This window comes from Lactuca saligna, chromosome 3 (genome assembly GCF_052625555.1).
Source record: "Lactuca saligna cultivar CGN05327 chromosome 3, ASM5262555v1, whole genome shotgun sequence".
Lineage (NCBI taxonomy): Eukaryota > Viridiplantae > Streptophyta > Magnoliopsida > Asterales > Asteraceae > Lactuca > Lactuca saligna.
The window spans coordinates 26,083,081-26,101,537 of record NC_136419.1 but is presented as its reverse complement, the minus strand read 5'-3'; the positions used below and the strand labels follow the sequence as shown (position 1 = coordinate 26,101,537).

The following is an 18,457-nucleotide window of genomic DNA, read 5'->3' as shown; positions in this document are numbered from 1 at the left end:
GCTGCCAGGCGATGGATTGCAGACATCGAGTCTGCACAGCTGACTAGCTTCTGCCCCGAGGGGTCGAAGGTGAGATACGCAGCGGGGTGTTTACGGGACCGAGCCCGGGATTGGTGGGAGTCAGTGGGTGACTCGTTGGGAGCCTCAGCTATCGAGGCTATGACCTGGTCGGACTTTGTGACCAGGTTCAGGGCAGAGTTTGCACCGGCTGTCGAGCTTCAGCAGCTGGCCAGGGAGTTTCTGGATATGAGACAGACGACGGAGACTGTGGCGGAGATCACCGCCAAGTTCCGGGAGAGGGCTTTATTGGTGCCCCAGTATGCTGGTGACGAGGATATAAGGAGGACTCGTTATCACGATATGCTTCGAGCTGACATCCGGGAGCATGTTAGCTTTTCGGCTTGCCCTACCTTGGACTCTATGATCGCCAGGGCAAGGGAGAGGGAGATAGATTTGGAGCACATCTGGAAACGGAAATCTGAGGAGGGACAGGCAGGAGGGGCTTCGGGGAAGAAGCCCAAGGGATCAGATGGGAGACCGAAAGGCCAGTCAGGACCGAGCCGCTGCAGGAAGTGCGGCAGGCTGCACGATGGGGCATGCAGGTTGGGATCGTCAGGCTACTACAAGTGCGCAAGTTTGGGCACATCAGCAGGGATTGCACTGCTCCTGCGACAGTTATTCAGACATCGGAGTTGCTGTGTTTCCACTGCAACCAGAGGGGCCACAAGAAGGCAAATTGCCCCATGTTGACAGTTTCAGCACCAGTGAAGGCGCCAGCTCCAGCGACCCTGCGGATCACGGATGGCCGTCAGGGCAAGGCAGAGGCTCCGGTGGTGAGGAGCCGAGCATTCCAGCTGACTACCGAGGAGGCACGCTCCGCGCCCGATGTGGTGACGGGTATGATTCTTTCCTTCTATCTTTTGTTTTATGTTGTTATGATATTGATATGTGCTCCGTGTATATATATATGTATTAGGATCGTTCCATGTGAACGGCATCCCAGTTCAGGTATTGTTCGACTCGGGTGCATCCCGATCGTTCGTTTCTCTTGCGCTTAGCAAGAGGTTTCATGAGACCTCAGGCGAGTTAGATGGCCCGTTAGAGGTAGAGATTGCTGACGATCGATCGGTGCGAGCATCGACGGTGTTTCGAGATTGCGTTATGCGATTGTTTGAGGAGCGTTACCTGGTAGACTTGGTTCCCATTCCTTAGCGTGGGAACAAGGTGATTATTGGCATGGAATGGTTGAGCCCTAATGGGGCGGTGATAGACTGCGCGCAGCAGCTAGTGCGAGTCAGGGCCCCAAGCGGGGGAGAGTTAGTGATTCATGGCGAACGGCCGCAGTGTGGACCCACTGTATGTTCAGCAGCGAGGGCTAGGCGCTATCTTCAGCAAGGATGCGCGGGATATGTCACGTATGTGATGGATACCCGGGAGGCGGGTAAGGCGACCGTGAGCGAGGTCCCGGTGGTTCGAGATTTTGCAGATGTTTTCCCGGAGGAACTACCTGGGATACCTTCGGAGCGACAGGTGGAGTTCAGGATTGATCTTATTCCCGTTGCGGCTCCGATAGCCAAAGCACCGTATCGGTTGGCCCCTCCCGAGATGCAGGAGTTGTCTACGCAGCTGCAGGAGCTGCTGGACAAGGGATTTATTCGTCCGAGCAGTTCGCCTTGGGGAGCCCCGATTCTATTTGTGAAGAAGAAGGATGGGTCGCATCGGATGTGTATAGATTACCGGGAATTGAATAAGGTGACGGTGAAGAACCGTTACCCACTCCCGAGGATTGATGACTTCTTTGACCAGTTTCAGGGAGCATCTTGGTTCTCCAAGATTGACTTGCGTTCGGGTTATCATCAGATGAGGGTCAGGGAGGAGGATACGCAGAAGACCGCGTTTCGGACACGTTATGGCCACTATGAGTTTGTGGTGATGCCGTTTGGGGAAGGAGCCGGCGCGGTAGCAGCACATCATGCACACACTCTGGTTTCCGCATTTACGAGATTCACTGGGATTGTACTCTGATATTTTGATGGGATATATGGTTTGACTTTTTAAAACATGGTTTGCGATGTGTTATGGTGTGATCAAACAATGTTTTTATTTATTAATGTTTTCTAAAGTAATATTTTAAAATGAAATTTTCGGACGTGAAAATTTGGGTCGTTACATAGCAGAATCATGATAAAACAAGTCAACTCGTCGAGTCCCTCCATAAGACTCGTCGAGTTCTGCCCTTTACAGAATTGGGACAAATCGTTCTAACTCGTCGAGTCCCTCTATAGACTCACCGAGTTCTTCAATCTGTTGCTTCATCTTAATGTATTAAGCCCCTATTCTTCATATCTGAGCTTCATACTTCACATATACACTGAAAATGTCCTTTTTAAGGGTAAAGTTTCCAACTTTACCCGTTAATAGCCTTACATAATAGATTTAACTCAAACCATAATTCTTTAAGACCTAGATCTTGATCCAAACGCCATTAACACTCTAAACCAAGGCATATAAACTGAGATTTGGACCCTAAACACGACAAGAACACGTAAAGCTTCCATCTTTCTCTCCATGCATGGCCTTTTGGAGCTTAAAAGGCCAAAATGACATTGTAAAGCTTGCATGGGGCTTTAATGGCCATAAAGTTTGCACCTTTTATGCCATGAGAGCCCTTCAAGGTTCTAGATTTGAAAGTATACCCACTTGGGACGCCCATTTCCCAAAGATCATGCTTCTTGGACCAAAAACCCAATAAAATGATAATAAGGAGATCTAAAAAGTTACTAAGCAAGTTTGAGACTTGCTTACAAGGAAATGATGAGAATGAAATGGAGTCTCTGGATCTACTAGCTTCTTCTTGAATCCCCATGCTTCTCCTTCCTTCAAAAGCTTCAACACACACAAAACTTCACTCAAAAATGGATCACAAGCTCACAAATGCATTAGGGTTTATGGATTTAGGGTTTGGGACTTGGAGGCTGGAAATGAGGCTAGCATGAGGGGATTAAGATGCTTAAATAGGGTGCAAAACCCCAAAATTAGGGTTTCACCCCTACCAGCCTACTCGTCGAGTAGTTTTTACAACATGCGTCCAAATACCATTCCTACTCGACGAGTTTGGGGCCTCCAACTCGTCGAGTTTTTATACAAAAATGAATAAATCTTTAATTAAATACATACCAGGAACTAGGTGTTACAATATATATAAAATTTTAATAAATAAATAAATATATGCCTTAACAAATTCAATTTTATCTTTTTTTTTTTCTAAATTTTAGATTTCTTTATAAAATTTATTGTGTATAATACATATTCACAGTTTAAATACCATATTCACAGTTTAATAAACATATTATTTCACTAATACGTAGTTTAATTTTTTCATGCAATCATTCATTAATATTTTAACACAAAATTTATATAATGTATACAACTTGATACAATTTATTTTTAGTTTAATAAATAAATTTACAATAGAATACAATCTATTATACATTAATTCGCAAATTCAAATATGTGAAACTCAAACTCTAGCACTAGTACTAACTACCAGACAACTCCACCAACTATATGTGCCACTTTCGCAACTATCATTTCTTCCAAATCAAACATGTGTATAAAATCATAGATTCATATCATAAATATTAAATTCATAATTTAATAAACCAATTAATTTACTAATTAAGAGTTTAATGCAAAATAATTATAAAAACTAATATATTCTTGCATATTTATACAACACAAAAAGTAAATATATCCACAAAAGAATTAATACAAACATGCATGCATAAATTAATCATATTTTAACACAAAATTCATTATAAATTCACAGTGTAATACAATCAATTCATAGTTCACTACACAAAGCTCACAACTTAATTAAAAAATTTACAGTTTAATGCACAGAAGTTATACATTCACAATCATATTCTCAACTTAAAGCTATATATATATATATATATATATATATATATATATATATATATATATATATATATATATATATATACACACACACCGTTATATATATAGGTCAATGTTTCTTTCAACATTTATTTACACAAATTTTCACAATTTAAATTTTACATAGTTTATCTAAAATTAGATTAAATCAGATTTGTATATAATGCCACTACAAGAATAAGCACCAGTAGAGACTAAATCTATAGGGACGACATATGTCGTCACTATAGCCGCCCTATAGGGACGACATGTTGTTGCCATAGAGTTGACTAATTAATTTTGACTTTTAGACGACCTCTCGTCTCAACATGTTAGGCGGGAACCAAAGTGAATTTGACGCGTTCTTGAAGCACCTATGGGGACGACTTATCGCTTCAATAAATAACAAAAAATAAAAAATAAAATATTTCTTAAATCGTTGACGGAAATAAAGACATAATGTCGTTTTGGGGATGGCTATAGGGACGACTTATCGTCCCCATAACTCTCTATGCCCAAAATTAGAACAGCCCCATTCGTTTCATTCACACATGCTGAATAATCAATCATCGGTCTCTCTCGATCGATCGATCAAAGATTCTCCCTTGGCGACTTTTTCACCTCCCACTACCGGCAAATCTTCTTCCCCTCTCTACTGATCCTGATGCTAGTTGCCGAAGACCACCACTGATTAGCTTCAACACCGACGATTCCAACTACCGGCTTTCTTTTCACCTCCGATTATGAATTCTAACAATAACAAGCCCCACTCCGGCGACCTAGGTTACTAATTCTCAATTAGAAACTATAATTGGGCCCTATGTTAGCAATTATCTGTTTGAAACCGGAATTGTGATTTTCTATGGTTTCATAGCTGTTACAGAAATCATCGACGGAGATGAATGTCGAACACCGTCATGAATAGCCTTGCCGGAGCTGGCGGAGGTATCATTGCTTAAATCATCATGTATCCTCTCCAATCGGTACTTATTCCTTCCCTTTTACTCTCTCTGTCTACTTCCTATTGGTCTTGTGATACACTTATTTAAATGTTTCATGTTTATCTTCTTATTTTCATCGTAAACATGTTTTGCCTTCTATGATCACAATCCAATAATGAAGTAATTTTCATTTGTAATCTTCATATCTCCTTATGCACCTCCCTAATTACTATCAAAGTAGCCAAGAAATTCAATTTTTTCTTGCCTTGAATACAAAATTCCATAAGATGTTGTTTGAGGGATATATGAAAGGATCCTCTTTGTTGTTATAAAGTGTTGTTTACTTAAACAATTGCATGAACTTTAATAAAAGACCAACTATATATCCCCCTTTACATTCACAATTATCCATTGCAACACCCTTGAATTTAGTGATAAGTTGTATTGATTATGTTGTTCTGGATCATGTCCTCTACATTCAAACTTATTAACATAATAGTTTCAATTCCTTGTCTTTTCACAGCAGGTTATAAGAAGTGAAGGTCTTGGAGGACTCTACAGCAGCCATAAGTCTTCTCTTTTTGGAACTGCTACATCACAGGTTACACTTCAATTCATTTGGCATGTGATTTCTCATGAATGTCACTTGTTAACATAACAATCTTCTTTTGTTTCTTTGCAAGGGATTTATTATAATTAGCATGTTGTTCTGGCTTGTTGTGGTAGCATTAGCAGGGTAATTACACCAAATCATTTTACAAAATCATTTTATACAAATGCCATATTAGTGTTTGGTATTTTGTTTAACTTTACAAGTTATTTATGTGTAACTGATTTTTGTTTGTATGATAACAAATTCCTTTTATTTCAGGGCATTAAATGTATTGTTTACAAACCTAATATGGGTTCTTATGACACGTATGCAGGTACTTGTACAAAATAACAACTTATTCAAATGTTATAGTTTAGAATTTATTAAGATTATACATTAATTCATATCAATAGTCAATACACAACTAACCTTTCAATGTGTCTTAGACACATACTCAAGCAGAACAAAAGATTCTAGACGCAAAGAAAGAAGCTCTTCATTGCATGATAAATTGCATGACCTTGATTCTATGAAGCCTAATCCGTATGGGAGATTGTAAGCGGTTGATAGTCTTAAATCTTAACATATATGTGTTTAATGTTTTTAACATCATGTCTTTTTAAGTCAATGTTTGATTTACTACCATTTGTAGGCATATGAGGCTTATAATGAAGCTAGAATAAGAGGATTTTGGAAAGGCATCATCCTGAATCTAATCATGGTTAGGTTAATTAATCATTAAATAAATCCTCAAAGCATATCAATAAGGATGAAAATTACATGCCCGGTGTGCAAATCCTTTAATTATGTTCATGATCTATAAAGCACTTCAAAAAGAAAGTTGATAAAAAACAGAGTTCAACTAAAGTTTCTTCTCTCTAGGCAAAACAAAAATCTTATTTAATTAATTGATTATACTAATTTATATTGTTTCAAAATTACTCTATTTTGGTGTGTGAACAGGTATTAGTAGGTACAATTGCGAAACTTGTTGCTGTAGGACGAAATGTATTTACTATATATCTCTATCTATGGAGACGATATGTTGTCTTCATAGCTGTATCTATGGAGACGACTTGTTGTCTTTATAGACACACCTATAGAGACGACATGTCATCTCTACAGATTTATCTATGGAGACTATCATCGTATAGCGACGAACCAGAAAAGGATGACATGTTGTCTCTAATGGCTACCTATTGCGACAGAATTTATAGCGACGGCAAAAAAGATCTATTGCGACGGGGCTATGGTGACGAGAGCTATAAGAAACAACATGCCGTACCGGAAACCTATAGGGAGGACTTTTGGAACCTATAGAGACGACATTTGTCGTCCCTAGAGGTCCATTTTCTTGTAGTGTGCTACTTCCATCTTATTTTTCAAAAGCAAACAAAGAATTAATAAAAAAATTCAAAATTTAATATGGTCAATCCATAACTTAATACAATCAAATCGTGGTTTAAAAACACAATCATAGCTTAATATAATAATTTCAAATTTTAATACAAAATATTATTTCAAAGTCATATTCTCAAGTAAAACTTACATTTCAAGATTTTAATTCACAATTTAATAAAGTAGTTTAGGTTTCTCATTCACCGTATTTACAACTTAAAACACATGATTGATTTTGTTGAAACATTTCATCAAATATATTATGTGCACCAAACAAATTTACAGTTTAATAGAACATTTCAGGAGTCTCATTTACAGTATAATAAAACAGTTTTGGAATCTTACTCAAAGTATTCAAAATTTAAAAACATATTAATTCACTCATTCATAAGTAAAACTAACTTTAACAGAACTAAACAATAGTTGAAATATTAAAAATCAAAATTCACGGCTTGAAAAAGATAAATTAATATTATTTGAGAAAACATTAACATAATAACAAACATTCTAATTTCAATTCACAATATAATAACTATTAAACATAAACTGTGAATAACAATTTAATGTAAATATGATAACAAATAAGAAAATAAACATTGATTCACAACTTAACAATAGAAAAACTATGATCAACAAAAATAAACAATAAATAAGAGATTAAAGCATTAAATTCACAACTTAACAGAAGACAAAATAATCAAAACAAAAATCGACATGTCTGATGTGTTTCATTGGATATCAGAGAGAAATGGATGGAGTAGGTGGCAATGTTAGAACATATCTAAGGTGGTGGAACTACCATCGACCACTAGTACCACTACTATTGTTTCATATCTATACATGAAGTAGCACCACACAAACTAGATCTAGAAAAATCGAACCACTTACACCAGATCTGACCATATATGAACGTGATGTTGACAGTAGGAGGTTGTGGTGGACATCTGTGGTGGTAGTGATGGTGGAAACAAAGTTGATGGCGATGAAGGTGGAATCAGATACGAGATGTTTTGTGTTTTCGAGAGGTAAAGTTAAGTTGAAACAACTTCGTGACTCCAGATCTGAGACTAGGTGGTGATTTATGGTGGATATGAAGGTGTTTTCATCAAATCTTATCAGATCTGTTTTTCCGTTGGTGGTAGGTTAACAACATGAAAGAAGATTTCGCGTTGACAGTGAGGGACGAAGGTGGTGGTTATGCCGCTCACTGGAGCTCACATATATATATATATATATATATATATATATATATATATATATATATATATATATATATATATATATATATAATTGAAAATTGTGAGCCAATCATTTTACTTATTTTTAAAAAGTGATTAATACATATTATTGAATTAAATATAACTGAAAAATACCATCAAATTTAACTAGAAGGGTATTTTAGTCAATTAATTTAATAAATGAAATTTGCATATTTTAAAGATCATAGATTCTATTAATTTTAAAAATCCGATTTTACGAATTATAAGGTTTTTAATTCGGACATTCTAACAAAATATGTTTGAGTATGTTCAAAAGTAAAAATATTCTAGAACCATAAAATAATAAAAATATTCTTGAACATATTTCTTGATCACGACTTTAAAAATTTCTTGTAGAATAACAAATTCTCGAACCAGCAATTGAAGAATTAAAACAAAAATTACATTATTTCTTATAGAATATTTGTAACAATTGCTAAGAATTACATTTATTGTTAAAGAATAAAACTAAAAGCTTTCAAATCGGGAAAAAAAACAACAAAATCTAACAAAGACACTAATACATTCTAAAAGAATAATGTTGCTAAGAGGCGTCGTTCAAATTTCGTAGTCCGTTCTTCAAACATCAGCTTATGTGGAAACAAATCCAATGAATAAATTAGTGAGAAAATATCTATATTCCATTCCAACATAATTAGAATTCGTGATTCCATTATGATAGAATTGGAATTCATTTACCAATAACTATATTAATTTGGAGCATTCTAACAGAATATGTTCATGATTATCATAAAAAACAATCTTTTCTGATAGAATACTATAAACGAAGAAATACCATTTAGTTGAAACATTTTAGCGAGCGCTTGGTGTGCATCAAAATAACTTTCAATTTCCTGTATAAATTAGACAATCAGAACAAATTCCCAATTCACCAAAAATATTACACCTTAAAAGAATTAGACAATAAACCTAAACACATCCAAAATTTATTTGATTTCTGTCAAACAATCAACCCAAACATCCATTCTATGTATTGAAATCAAATCAAATTAAAAAAACCATTTGAAGATTAAACTTCATTGGTTTACAGTAAATCAGTCAAAATAAGAAGAAGAAGAAAGAAACATGTACCCATCGACCTCCTTGTATCTCGTTCTCCCCTCACTAAAAAAAAGGGAAGAAGTGGCAGAGCTGCCTACTGGCGCCGCTGATTTTGCTTGTCCATGCCTAATCGATTTTGTTGTAATGGAATACAAAGTGGTAAAGTGTGTAAAGATTGGAATCAGAGACCACGAAGGGGATGCTTTTTATCAGAATCAAAATTGAAGAAGAACATATAATAGAAACTTATCTGATTAGAGGGGTAGGGCATCGATCGATAACGCTCCAATAAGAATAGCAACAATAGATGCCGCGTGATACTACCCGAAATAACTCTCAAATACCCTCTCTCTTTTCGGATTATCCTTACAGTCTAATTAATCCTCCCCAAATGCTAACGAACACGGACATACCCCACCAGCTCCAACCGACATAAAAGTAAAAGCTAAAAGGAGGCGACCATGCCGAAGAGGTGTCAGCAATGCACATGATCCTTGCTTCCTTCGAACCAACTGCCGCCTCTTCATCCCCTCGATTGAACCACCCACCTCTCTTCCCTTGACACACTATGCCGGAACCGGGAGAGAAGCAACCGAGGGTTGCTTGATTGTTAAAGGTCGATGTTTTCTGTCTAGGGTTTTAAAGCGGTAAATGTAAATGATTTTGCCTAAATTAAAGGGTTTATGATTTGAATAATTACTTACTAGAATTAATTAAAATCTAAGATTACAATTTTATCCCTATTGAGGTTTTTAAAATGATTGGTCCATATTTATGCATACAATAACACAATAATTACTTTAAACACCTGAACCTCTCTCTCTCTTTGTATATATATATATATATATATATATATATATATATATATATATATATATATATATATATATATATATATATATAAGTGAAAGACCTAGAAATTCATATGGGCTTTAATTCAATCAAATATATCTATAGACAAATTAATTTGTGTCTGCATAAAACAATTGTAAAGATATATAAACTTGTCCACATGTATTTTATATAAAAATTTGGATAACTAAAATGATAAATGTGACGAACTTGATAAATTTTCACACTTGACTAATGAAATTAATCATTTATTTTAAAAATTAACTAGAGTGGTTATAAGAAGTAACAATTTTTTATTTATTTAACAAAATAATAATAATAATATGTAAATATATGTTTTTTTAAACAACAAATATCATTAATAATAAAAGTCATGATTAGTAAGTAACTAAAACATGGCAAAAATTACACAGCAGGAAAAAGAGAAGACGAAAGAACAGGAAATTAGCTAAGAAAGTGTGAAAAAGGCGAGCAACTTCACTCAACCCTATTCCAGCACCCATGAGAACTTCTGTGATGGCACCACGTATAGGAAATGGAAATGATATTGTTTGCTACTTTTGTTGGATTCACGAGTTTGTTCTTGAAAGCTTTTTCATTCATTGCCAACCATGTATTCCAGAGAGTACAAAATAGTATGGTGCTCATGATTGACTTTTTCTGATTGCAAGTATTCTCCAATGTCGCCAGGTACAAAATATGATATATTCGTGAAACTTCTTAATGGCAGTCCACACCAATTGAAAATCCACTCATGGATAGTCCGGACAAACTCACAATATAGCGAGAGATGATCAGTTGTTTCCAGACTCATATTACAAAGTGGACACTACTGACTTTGACTACAAACACTTCGACGTGCCAATGCAACAACTACCGAAATACAACCATTGATGCTCGCCACACAAAACACCTTACTTTCAGAGGGATTAATTATTGTTATGAATTTGTAATTAGATAAATTTATTTTGAGATTTTCTAATATGTACCTTAAAAGCACATATAAGAAATATTAATTATGAAAAATATTATCATAATTAAATTTGAAGTACATTTTTACGAAGATTATTTATGAATTTCATATTTAATTATGATAATATTCCTTATAATTAATATAATTTACATTTAATTATAGTAATCTTTGTCATTAATTAATACTTGTTATATATTTATATTCCCTTAATCCATATATTAGAAAATCTCATTTATTTTACAATCACATCTTTAGAGGATACAGTGTGGATCGTGTTGCTTCTTGTTATGGTTGAGTTGGCAGCCCATAACGCCGTTAGGGGTGTAAACGAGCCGAGCCGAGCCCGAGCCTGACAAAGCTTGAGCTCGGCTCGTTTAATTTGAGGAAGCTCGAGCTCGAGCTCGAGCTCGATTCGAGCCTTAAAATGAAGCTCGAGCTCGGCTCATGAATAATTTAGTGGGCTCGCGAGCCTAATCGAGCCTAAACGAGCCTCTATATGTGTGTGTGTGTGTGTGTATATATATATATATATATATGTGTGTGTGTGTGTGTGTATGTATGTATGTGTGTGTGTGTGTGTATATATATATATATATATATAGGCTCGTTTAAGCTCGTTTAGGCTCGCGAGCCCATTAATTGAAGCTCGGCTCGAGCTCATTTAATAAACGAGCCTCATATTTAGGCTCGAGCTCGGCTCGGGCTCGTTTAATTCGATCTCGAGTCGAGCTTTTAACGAGTCGATCCCGAGTAGCTCACGAGTAGCTCGGCTCACTTACACCCCTAAACGCCGTTATAACATCAAAAACACCTCCCCCCTCCTTGTTGCATCTTGTTGCGGTACTTCTTGTTGTCTCCATGACAAGAAGAAATGTGATCACCTATTGGCTGTCAAATTATCTTTCTCTATCTCTCTTCTCTTAACATGATGTTATAACACCATGAACACCACCCCCTCATCTTGTTGTTTTTTGTTATAACACCACTTAAGTTGTCTATACCATATGCTCTTAATGATTAGTAAGTCAAAGGTAAAGTTTTTTTTGAAATTTGGAATAGGATAACGGATTCCAAACAAGGAAACAAATAATTCTACATGTGTACGAGTTTAGCCGGTAAACTCAAGTTTACGTTTGTTAGTTCCTAAAACGCTTTGATTGCTTTAATTTAGGCATCTATCTTTTCACATTTTATCAATTTTTATGTAGTTTTAAATTTTAAATTGGTTGCTTAAGGTTGTTTCTTTTGTCCCACGGTAAGTACTAATGGGACATGTAGGCCTGGAAACACTAAAAAAAGCTAGTAACAAATGGATTACCACCTAATCTTCATGATTTTTAGTTTCTTAACTTTAACACATTGTTTAACGCAACCACCTTAAGAAGCAATACTATTTCTTTCCTAAATGAGTAATTTCATAATTTTATTTACTTAAAAAATATCGAAAAGGTTACGTACCTTTAAGTCACGAAAGATCGACTCATGAACACGTATTTGTCATACCCTAAATAATCTTTGCTTAATTATGAGATGCACTTGGTGTTCTAGTCAATCATAACTCAACATAGAGGTGGTGCTTGTTATGGAACTCAATCTTAATCCAATGCATCCAATACCCGATTCTACTTGATAGACTTATAATATTGTACAAGCTATATCTAAGTTAGGGAAACCTAAGCCCAAAGGGGTGTTTGGGATTGCTTTTTAAACTAAAAAGTCTTTTTTAAAAAATGATCTTTTGATTTATATCATTTTTCAAAAAAAAAAAATTAAAATGTGTTTGTATAAACTTTTAAGGATGCAAAGGGAAAAAAGCCAAAAATTACTAGCTATAAATTTATGACTTCTTAAACATCTCATTTTTCTTCTTCTCAAAAAGTTAATTTAAAAGAACTTTTTAAGCTATCAAATAACTTTTTAAGCTTTTCATTTTTTGAAAAAGTTAAAAGTCCAAAAAAATCATTTGAAAAAGAATGTTAAACACCCTCTAAATATGTCTATGTCATCTATTACATATCAAAATAAACATCCAGAACGCTCACACTCAAATGCCTACATGCATATTCAAATACAATATGTCCTCTCCAGTAGAATAACTAGGAATCATCATCATAAGTCACTAATCAACCTTTTGCTCTTCACTTTCTTTTCTTCAAATAATTTGATAAATGAATCATTAGAGGGCATCAAACAAACAAAATGCACATAGACCTATTTTTTTTATTAACAAAAGGTATATAGACAATAAAATTGTGACTTACTGTTAGTTTTAATCAAACAACGTTTATTAAAAACCAATCCGGTTTTTAACCAGTTTTTTGATATTGGTTTCAGTTTTTAAAAAAAAATGTATTAGTAATGATATGATTGCGAAAATATATTAATATATAAGACCTCGTCTGGTATTATACGAACTTTTTTTTTGCTTATACGACCAAATTTGAGTTTCATTCTTGCGAACGTACTTCCCACACAGGATACTTAACGCGTTAGCTACAACACTGCATGGGTCGATACACATAACGCCTAGTATCCATCGTTTACGGCTACGACTACTTGGGTATCTAATCTCATTCGCTCCCCTAGCTTTTGTCTCTCAGTGTCAGTATCGGCCCAATAGAGTGCTTTTGCCATTGATGTTCTTTCCGATCTCTATGTATGTTACCGCTCCACCGGAAATTCCCTCTGCCTCTACCGTACTACAGCTTGGTAGTTTCCACCGCTTGTCCAGAGTTGAGCCCCAGAATTTGATGGTGGACTTAAAAAGCCACCTACAGACGCTTTACGCCCAATTATTCTGGATAACGCTTGCATCCTCTGTATTATTGCGATTATTGTCACAGAGTTAGCCAATGACCCGGACCCGCAACTAGTTTTTTTCTATTTTGATTTTACTTTCTATTGATATCATTTAAATAATGAACCATGTGGTTTTAGGCTCTAGACTCATCGTTGATGCTAAACCTCATATTAGATTTGCAAAAAGATTTTATACATCTGTTTTTTTTTTTTGTGTGATTTTAGTATTACTAACATATTTTAGTGTAGTTATTATTAATATCGATATAAGCTTAATTTTATTTACTCACTGAGACTAGATGTGCAAGGTGCACACTGAATTTTATATTTTTTTTTGGCATGAAGTGAAATGATAAATAAGCAAAGTGATAATGTTTGATTGACATGTAGAAATGGAATGAAATCTCCATATGAATTTTTTTATATGACATGTAAATACAACATATAATTGGAACTCTAAAAAATAAAAATTTAAACATAACAGAAACTTATTAAAACCAATATAAGTTATACTACAATATTTTTTTTGTTATTTCCAATATATAAAACTTTGATTGACTAAAACAATAAAAAAAATCTAACAAAATTATGTGTTGTATGAATAATAACGGATTATATTTTCATTCCATTCCATGATGGTATAAAAAAACAGCCCCCACATCAGGGATGAAAATTAACAAAATTAGAGGAATAGTTCATTCAGTTCCCTTCAATTTTTGCAAAACAGTAGGTTTTTTTCATTCCAATGGAATGAACAATTCCATTCCTTCCCTGATTCCATGATACCAAACACTACCTAAATGTTAACCATTTCTCGAATATCTCATATGCCCTCTAATAAAGGAATCCAGGGGCTCACAAACACCAAGACAAAAGAATGAAACGTATATCTATTATGAAGAATTATTTGACTACATTTGTATATAACATCTATAACTATATACACTCATTACAACTCAAAATAAACACCCAACACCACTCACAAAGTCACAATCACATCACATGACACTAAAATGCCTCAGGTAATGTTCATATACAAAATGACCTCTAGAATAACATCTATACGCACACACACACACTCATCACAACTCAAAACATACATACTCATTACAATACATAAGATTGTAGTTAACACATAATTAAAGTTCACTATGAATCAACCTGTGACTCTTGATGAGTTCATCTTGTTGAAATGTCTTAATGAATGAGTCAGAATCATTATTAGACTGTGTCAAACAGTCTGCAGATGGTTGCACATATCCATACTTAAACCCCTTAACCGAGTTGCAGAAAGTTTGAGCTGCTTTCCCATCACTTCTCTTCAAGTAGATGTTATTCAGAACAATGTGGTTGCAGGGAACTGTGTCACTGCATGCAAACTTCATTGCATTTTGACTCTTTGATGTCCCACTTATGTCCTCAAACATAATCTGGCTTATCTCCACAGCCGATGTCTGTTATCAGAATAAAAAAAAAAACTATTTTACCCTCGGAAACACTTGTTTTCTATTGTGTAAAAGATGATAGAATACGTAAACACCGACCTGATTTTGACAACTTTTAGGTGAATCGCAGTAGAATTGATCGATTATTATCGGGTTTGCCACATCTACCATTTGGACATTTTGGTAACGGATGGCTCTAACATAACCAGATCCTCCCTGTCACCAAGGGCAAATAAGTAATTTTACAATGAAAAAGAAATGCTTAATGTTGTATAGTATACCTGCCATGTCTTGATTCTTAGGCCGTTTGTAGTGCCTTGAAGAAAGGCTGTGTCTAAAACTACTGCTGTGACAAAGCCTGTTGAGTTATCTTTTCCAAGGCTTCCTATACTGAAATAACATGATTTTAATAAAAGATTGTAATGAGAAAAAAAATATTTATTTATTTAAAAAAAGAACCTGATTCCATGACCGGGCCCACAATATATCGACTCCATCTTGATATTAGAACAACCGCTGACAATTGAGATGCAATCATCACCTAAGGATCACATGTCAAACAGCATGATTCAGTAACTTTAAATAAAAAAAAAAAAAAAGGGAATTTGAAATGCAAAAAAGAATAAAAAACCTGTTCCAATTTTACAGTTTTGAAGAACTATATTTGTAGATGCAGTAAGATGGATTCCATCAGTGTTTGGACTATCTTCAGGGGAAGAGACCAAAACATCCAAGATACGAACAGATTCACATTTGGAAATAGCAAAATTCATTTGTTGGCTGTTTTGGACAGTAATGCCCTTCACCTCTATATTTGAGCTTTGATCTATTGTTAATGCCTGAATCAAAATCCTTCCATTTTAAAACTACATTCATAGATTTTAAACTAAAAGAAAAATAAAAAACTGGAATTCTTACCGTTGGAGCTCCTACACAAGGCTGTAGAGAATCCAAAAAACAAAAAGTGTTATATATTGATTAAGTTGGAAAAAATAAGAAAGAAAAAGATTAATTTATACATTTGTCTTGTTCTTTTTGCAAGATGCAGCCCACCATTTCTTTCCTGACCCATCTATAACTCCATCTCCTTGGAAAAGGACGCCTTTGAGATTAGCAAAGTAGAGCCAAATTCTAGGGTTTTTAGGATCCCAGTTTTTGGGCTCATCTGGTGCTACAATTGTTCCATCAATCTGTATCAATATTCAACATTTGATATTACAAATTAAATTCAAAGAATTAATAAACAAAAAAGAAAGCATGTACTAGAATTACCTGAATGATTAGATTTTCAGCACAAGGTCCTTTAAATCTTGTTGCATTAACAAGATAAGTTCGATCAGGAGGAACCAAAAGCACAGCTGTTGCTGTAGAACATGCTTCCTTCCATGCATCTCCAAAGGCCTGTTATGTAACAGACATGAAAATAGAAAGAATCCCCTTAATGAGTTCATCAATACACTCAAGAAACACTATATATATTTATATTCATATTCACCTTTGTGTCATCAGAAACTCCATCTCCAACAGCACCAAAGCTATCAACATTCACAAGAACTCTGACACCACGTTCACCTGACCATGATGGAAAGTCAGAAAACTCAATTTCATTGTCTTCTGTTTTTAAACTTTTATCCTGAAGCATGTTCATGGAGTCAGATAAATTGCTTTCTGCATACTCACAAACCAACAAAAGAGACAGAGAAAGAAAAGAAATAAATAGCATAGTGCTCATGATTTATAAGTTGTGAATACTGTTTTTTGATGTGTAGAAATCAAAAGAAGACATGATATTTTAATTTATATGTATAGATTAATGCTAAAATGGGCGGTTTTATGGTAATGTATCTGGCTTTGGCTTGGCTTTGAAGTACATGAAGGTGGAAGATTTACCACATATCCAACACTTCAAGTGTAAGAATATAAATTTTCTGGAAATCTTTGCTTCACTCATCAAACATTTTCTTAGTGCATAAATACTTTCCACATGTCAAAAAGACTCCATGGTATTGAGTATTGACCCCTCTCTGGCAGAATGTCAGTTACTCTTTTTCTTAGTGCATAACTATTTGACACTTTTGTGATCTTCCAATTTCACCAAAACCACTCAGGAAATGATTCCATGTTGCCACATTTCTCTTCTGTAAATCATTAAACAATCTCAAAGTAAAACTGACAGCACCCATGCTCATGTAAAGATTAATTAATGCACTTCCCAACTACGCTATCAAATACGAACCAAGAACAATCAATCATTGTGCTGTGAACTTGAAGTCCTTGATATACACGAGAAACAGTCGAAAACGTAGATGAACTCTCTTTGAGAAACCATTCGAATGTAGAAGGGCGATGTTTCTCTTGAAAACCCTGAAATTATTGTGTCCCGTGTAACTGCGTTTCGTATAGGCATTCCGTCGAACAGCTTAAGAGCAGAATCAGTTGATTCTGATTTCATTAAACGATCAATGTCTCTGTTACAGGTGTAAGCCATGTCTCGTGGATTGGATCGGAAGTAAGGGTCCAATTGGGGGGAAAGAAGAAAAAAAAACAAGACGTGGTTGGTGCGTTTCGGAGAAACGTAGGAGTGAAGATTGAGATAACTCGTTTCGGTGGTCTCCGGTTGTAACGAGGACGATATAAAACGGCTAATTTGGTTTTGAACGTTAAATGTGACCGTGTAACTTAACAATATTTTAAAAGAAAATTTGTTTATTTTTACCTATGAATACAATTTTTTTTTGAACGGTTATAAACCATCACGGTAGCACAAAAAAAATTACAATTACAAGCATATATAAAGGAGAAATAGAGGGGTGGAGCTCCTCCCCATACAAATTTGAGATGAAATATTTTTATGGAATAAAAAATGAAAAGAGTGTGAATTGTACCCGTTCAGAACTTAAATTCATAATGAATCAAATAATTTACATAATGTAAATTAAAGAATTAAGACAACAATTTTTTGAATAAATCAAATTGTATTTCAATCTCCATAGTGAATTTTTCGTTCATCAAGTTAGTATATTAATATTTTTTTTATTTTTATTATCTTAGTTAATCAATTACTTCCAACTTAAACGAACAATTTACTTTAAAATCATATATTGTTACATGTTGTTACCATTCGAAGTATTTTGCTATTTGTTCATATTTCGTAAATTATTTGGTTTATCCTAAAACAAAATATTGGCTACGCCACT

The 18,457-nt window shown here is 34.7% G+C and overlaps 1 protein-coding gene and 2 pseudogenes across 2 annotated transcripts; 1 reads left to right on the top strand and 2 right to left on the bottom strand.

Moving 5' to 3' along the window:
* The first annotated feature begins 4,904 nt into the window (after positions 1-4,904).
* Positions 4,905-6,354, top strand: LOC145035289 (peroxisomal nicotinamide adenine dinucleotide carrier-like; annotated as a pseudogene).
* A 7,069-nt stretch (positions 6,355-13,423) lies between these two features.
* Positions 13,424-13,827, bottom strand: LOC145038052 (18S ribosomal RNA; annotated as a pseudogene).
* An 860-nt stretch (positions 13,828-14,687) lies between these two features.
* Positions 14,688-17,967, bottom strand: LOC145034862 (Pectin lyase-like superfamily protein). 2 transcript variants are annotated; one of them, XM_078983411.1, is made up of 10 exons: positions 17,151-17,966; positions 16,756-16,832; positions 16,533-16,661; positions 16,280-16,450; positions 16,179-16,199; positions 15,892-16,099; positions 15,720-15,801; positions 15,542-15,650; positions 15,360-15,476; positions 14,688-15,269 (listed from the first exon to the last, which is right to left on the bottom strand). In XM_078983411.1, exons 1-10 carry the CDS (start codon positions 17,209-17,211, stop codon positions 14,955-14,957), a joined length of 1,290 nt encoding a protein of 429 aa, XP_078839537.1. In that variant the 5' UTR covers positions 17,212-17,966; the 3' UTR covers positions 14,688-14,954. The 2 variants fall into 2 exon arrangements, with proteins under 2 accessions (XP_078839537.1, XP_078839536.1); XM_078983410.1 differs by having other exon boundaries at positions 16,756-17,967.
* Between the last annotated feature and the right edge of the window lie 490 nt (positions 17,968-18,457).